This window comes from Onychostoma macrolepis, chromosome 13 (assembly GCF_012432095.1).
Source record: "Onychostoma macrolepis isolate SWU-2019 chromosome 13, ASM1243209v1, whole genome shotgun sequence".
Lineage (NCBI taxonomy): Eukaryota > Metazoa > Chordata > Actinopteri > Cypriniformes > Cyprinidae > Onychostoma > Onychostoma macrolepis.
In genome coordinates, this window is record NC_081167.1 from 20,442,983 (window position 1) to 20,448,795 (window position 5,813).

General features: G+C 43.4%; 1 protein-coding gene across 1 annotated transcript; it reads left to right on the top strand.

Annotated features, from left to right (window-relative positions):
* Window positions 1-353: 353 nt before the first annotated feature.
* Window positions 354-5,529, top strand: LOC131552381 (uncharacterized). Its single transcript, XM_058796137.1, has 2 exons — window positions 354-4,500; window positions 4,713-5,529. Exon 1 carries the CDS (start codon window positions 810-812, stop codon window positions 2,871-2,873), a length of 2,064 nt encoding a protein of 687 aa, XP_058652120.1. The 5' UTR covers window positions 354-809; the 3' UTR covers window positions 2,874-4,500; window positions 4,713-5,529.
* Window positions 5,530-5,813: the final 284 nt, after the last annotated feature.

The following is a 5,813-nucleotide window of genomic DNA, read 5'->3' on the forward strand; positions in this document are numbered from 1 at the left end:
ATTTTTAACGCGAACAATGCGCTGTCACTTTAATTCAGAGCGTGCAGCACAGCAAAAATAGACTCCGTGCGGAAACGATCGCTGCATGACTGCTACAGACGCACCGTCAGACCGCAACTATGTGCAGTGTGAACGCTCTGATCCGTTAACATGGGCGCGAAAAAATACGCACCACAGACGGAGTAGCCTATGTGTGAACCTGGCGCTACATCTGTATGCCCAGTCTGTTCTGTTCTCGCGCTCCATTTGGGCGTGCTGCATTCTGATCGAATTTTATTATTATAAAACATTACACTAATCTATTTTAATATTTCTGTGGGACAATGTGTGTCACGCCTGTAAGAAAGGCCGCGCAGATAACTGAATAATCGCATATGCGCAACCCCTGTGCGCATACTGACGGGCTTGAACACAACCGGAGTGCACGCAATAAGCGACGAGCAGCGCTCCGTTATGTGCAGAACCGAGCAAGAAGAGAAAGCAAGTGCCGTATGTGAGGCTGTGCAGATGAGAGTATTCACGCTATTCAGGGATTTAATTTAGTATATTGAGTGCGTCTATGCCATATAAACCACACACACACCTATATTATAAAGTCAACTGAAAGATTGTTTGCCCATGCCTACTTCAACTGTTCATTAAAAACCCTCAATTCAGCAATTGGTCTGGTTCCTGTGTCCTGACCAACACCCGGGAGTGATTACCACACAAATACGACCCGGCATTAGAACTTAAATACAGTCCTTCTAAGCCTCACTAACAATAGGTCCTTCGAGCCGGATACGTGTAATTTTCTCTTAAGAAGATGGATGATAGATCCTCGACCAGACCTAAACGTCAGACCCTTCCTCCACGTCATTATGATGAGTATGAAATGGGTTTTGTGCTGCCACAAAGACAGTTATCTGAATCAACAATCAGTAGCCCGTTCAAGAATTGCACCTAAACGACTGCACTCAATGCCCAGACTGGAGCTCTGTGCTGCCCTCACAGGAGCCCAACTTAGTAGATTGCTAGAACGAGAGCTTACCCTGCCAATCAGCCAAACTACTTTCTGGACCGACTCAACCACGGTCTTGTCCTGGTTACACTCGGAGTCCTGTCGATTTAAGGTTTTCGTTGGCACTCGAGTGGCAGAAATTCAGGAGCTTACTGATCGACTTTCATGGCGATATGTTGACTCAGCGAAAAATCCTGCGGATGACCTCACCAGAGGTAAAAAGCTAGAAGAACTGGCTGAGCCTAACCAGTGGAGCCACGGGCCACCCTTTCTTCTTCAAAGCCCAGACAAATGGCCGACCCCACCAACAACAGTAGTGGACGAGTGTCACACAGAACTTCGCAAGTCTATATTCTGTGGAGTCAATACGACCATACCTGACAAGAATCCCTACCTACCAGATGTGCATCAGTACACCACTTGGAGGGAACTTGTAGATGCAACCGTACAGAAGCTTCAAGGGGCGGCAGGTAACAGCAGAGCTCTTAGCGCTGATGACTACCGTACAGCCGAGATTCTTATCCTGAGACGGGCACAACAGGATAGCTTCACAGAGGAGTTCAGCCTACTGCAGAATGGGAAACCAGTCCAAAGAAATAGCCGTCTACTTGCGCTGTCTCTAGAGCTGGACAAGACAGATGAACTCATTAAGGTTGGTGGCAGATTGCGACGATCTGAAGACTTAGACCCAGCCGCTGTGCATCCCATCATCCTGGATCACCGCCATCCCACCACTAAGCTTCTAATCCAAGACTACGATTCTCGACTCAGCCACCCTGGCCCGGAGAGAGTGTTTGCGGAGATCCGCCGCAAGTTTTGGATCTTACGAGGTCGAGAAGCCATTCGACGATATCAGCATACCTGCACAGACTGTCGACGATGGAAATCAAGCCCTCAAGTTCCAAAGATGGCAGACTTACCTATAGCACGCCTACGCCTTTATAAGCCAGCATTTTACTCGACGGGGATGGACTGTTTCGGGCCCTTTGTAGTCAAGGTGGGCAGGCGCACCGAGAAGAGGTGGGGAATCATATTTAAATGCCTTACAACCAGATGTGTACATCTAGAGATCCTCACCAATATGAATTCCGACTCTTTCTTGATGGCCTTGAGGAGGTTCATCGCCAGAAGAGGGACACCAGCTGAGTTATTCTCCGACCAGGGAACAAATTTCCGAGGAGGAGAAAGAGAGATGCGAGAGGCACTTACTGAACTGTCCCCAGAACTCCAACTCCAGCTTGCCAAACATAAGATACAGTTTCACTTCAACCCACCTGGCGCACCCCACTTCGGCGGAACGTGGGAAAGGGAAATTCGCTCTGTGAAAACTGCCCTTTACAGAGTAGTAGGAAGTCAAACTGTCACTGAGGAAGTGCTCCATACTGTTCTCCTGGAAGTAGAAGGCATGTTGAATGCTAAACCATTGGGATATGTGTCCTCGGTCCCTAAGGACCTTGATCCGGTGACTCCAAATGTTTTATTGATGGGGCGGCGGGACGGATCCTTGCCTCAAGTAGTGTACCCCAAATCCGAACTCCTGAGCAGACGCCGATGGAGACATTCCCAGGTTCTGGCTGACCAGTTCTGGTCTAGTTTCATTAAGAACTATCTCCCAAGCCTACAGTCCCGCCAGAAATGGTATTCCACCTCGACAGATATAAACCTAGGATCTGTAGTATTGATGGTGGACCCTCAACTGCCGAGAGCGTACTGGCCCATCGGACGTGTCACCAAAGTTTACCCCAGTGCTGATGGACACGTAAGGACGGTAGACGTAAAGATCAACGACAGAACCTACACTAGACCTGTAGCAAGGCTGATTGTTCTCTCAGGTATTCAAGAAGATGAGAACAGTTCCCAAGTACTGAACTAAACACTTATTCAGTAACAAATGTGCTTCACACATTCGGGGGCGGCTGTAAGAAAGGCCGCGCAGATAACTGAATAATCGCATATGCGCAACCCCTGTGCGCATACTGACGGGCTTGAACACAACCGGAGTGCACGCAATAAGCGACGAGCAGCGCTCCGTTATGTGCAGAACCGAGCAAGAAGAGAAAGCAAGTGCCGTATGTGAGGCTGTGCAGATGAGAGTATTCACGCTATTCAGGGATTTAATTTAGTATATTGAGTGCGTCTATGCCATATAAACCACACACACACCTATATTATAAAGTCAACTGAAAGATTGTTTGCCCATGCCTACTTCAACTGTTCATTAAAAACCCTCAATTCAGCAATTGGTCTGGTTCCTGTGTCCTGACCAACACCCGGGAGTGATTACCACACAAATACGACCCGGCATTAGAACTTAAATACAGTCCTTCTTAGCCTCACTAACAACGCCCCTGGACTGAGAGAAAGATCTGGCGGTTAATCCTGAGGAGATTTCGGCGGGCACAGTTCTGAAGAGGAATACTTCAGCTGCAAAAAGGTAAGTTAAGTTATTTAATGATCAATCTAGTGTTGTTTGATGTTTAAATGCCACAAAAAGTATAGTTTTTAGATGGTTTCTGTTAGGTTTGCGATGATAACAGCGTTAAAAACCGTTCGGTCCCGGATATATTGAGTGTTGATGAGTAACGGCCTAACTGTCAGGCGCGGTCTCTTTAGGAAAACAATATGTAAATTTTTTTAATATGAAAAACCGATGAGCTGTATCCAGTGCACGATAATGTTAGGTAATTAAATTTTAATGAGTTAAATTCTATTTTGATTGCTAGAATTCATTCGATTCGTCTTTTTCAACGAGTGATTGCTATTGAATTAAAGGAGTCGGACTGCGCTGGTGGCGCCATAAACATCTATACGAGTGACTCTCTGATTCGATTCACTTAACCATTCAAATGAGTCATTTGTTTGTGAATCAAACTGAGCACGCTGTTGTAGCATTACACCTGATAAGACAATTCAATATGTGCAATCTGAATTTAATAATAATATTTATTTTGTGGTAACACTGCCGTGTGGGAAGCTCTGACAGAGAAAAACACTATAGATACGTAAGAGAGAGACGTAAAATGTAAGTGCATCATCTTTTGTTCTTGAATGGAGGCCTAATCTGTCTGCTGCACTTGAGCAGGTTCAGTTTTTAGAGTGAATGAAAACTTTTGAAGCATAGATATGCCATATGATGTGATTTAAAATCATACTTATTTTACTCTGGTGGGGATTATTATGAGCTAACAAACTTAAAAGTTTAATCTGAACACTATATATATATATATATATATGTAATCTGACATTTATTTATTTTTTACAGAAATTCTGAGCTGCTGCATGAACATTCATCAAACATATAAGTTGCGAATTCTGGGTCTGGTCCTAATGATTGTAAAAAGCTGTAATGCTTAAGATTAAATAATTACCTTACAATATATATTTGTACATATTTCAAGGCTGCAATTTGGAAAAAACTTTCAATGAAATGGAGGTCAAGGGGACTATGAAGAGGTGGCTCCAGCTGATCAAAAGGGCGGACTTCAGGAGGCAGACACACTGTGAGTTTAAAAGACCCATCTCTTTAACCTTCCATACACATGACACACTATCACATTTCTATAATTCAAATCCCTTAAAGGATTTTTATGCTGCACCAATTAGGGTAAGCAGCAACACTTCCTATAATATCTAATGTATATGTTAATTTTTAAGAAGAATGACATCATTGCTTATATTAGTTGCTTATATACTGTCTCACCCTTATCCCTAGGTTACAGTAATCAGCTGATCCAGTCGGTATCCAGACCAGACGGTGGACCTGCACCCAGGAGCGACCACAACACATCCCTGACTGTCAGCGGAGACCATGTCAGCTAGATGACAGATCCTCTGTGAAGACCTCATTGATGGCCCCAGCACAGATCCTCAGCAAAGACTACGAGAACCAGACAAGCCCTCTGCGCAGACCCTTTTTACCAGCTTCACCTGCTAGTGTGATATTACTTCATGCAGAAGAAGTTGGATGAAATATTCTGAATGATATCAATCCACAATCTGACTTGTGATGCAGCCTGGAATAATCACACCACATTCATTCGTTTGGCCAGACGAGAACTGGTTTCCTGACTGAGCCGGGTCTTGTTTGGGTTTGGGTTCCTTGTCACTGTTGCCTTTTGTCTTGCTTGGTTGAAGACACCTAATATTCAGCAATATTATTGACTTGTCTGCACTGACACCATTTGATAAGAACTGAACTGAATTATGACACACAATGTTTTATATATGAAGAGTTTATTTGCAAAAACAGATAACTGTTTTTTGTTATGTTTTTGTTTTGTGTTAGTTAGCTAGTATTTATTAGTTATTCTTTACCTAATCAAAATAACCTGAATAGGCCTATTTCACAATATGGCGACCAACAGCGGAAGTAGGGAAGCGGTACGTCCGGTCGCACCTCAGCCCGCTACAATCGCTATTCATTATTTAAATGCTCTAGGAATAGTAGTTTTCTCGCCGTCATTACATTAATTTATTTTCTTATAAAGTAAGAATAGCCAATGGTGTCCGTTTTGTGGACCGTTTTTAAGGAAGGCTAAATAATTTTTTGAGAAACTTGTTTTTTTATTGTCAATGTATTATTTGACAGTTGCCATTATAGCTAATTTCCAATTGATCACTTGTTGGCTTTATGGATGAATTTCAAAGTGGTTTAATAAAAAAAGTTAACTATTTGTGTATACTGGTTTAACTATACTTGTGAGGGGCAATTTTCCTCACTTATATAGTGAAATATTATGACAACCGATTAGTGGGCACATTTTACTGGTCCTTGGTTGTTAAAAAGGCTTATAAATCAGCCGAAACATGTTTT

Coding starts and splice junctions, on each gene's coding strand:
- LOC131552381 (XM_058796137.1), top strand. CDS start 810: ATGATAGATCCTCGACCAGACCTAAACGTCAGACCCTTCCTCCACGTC.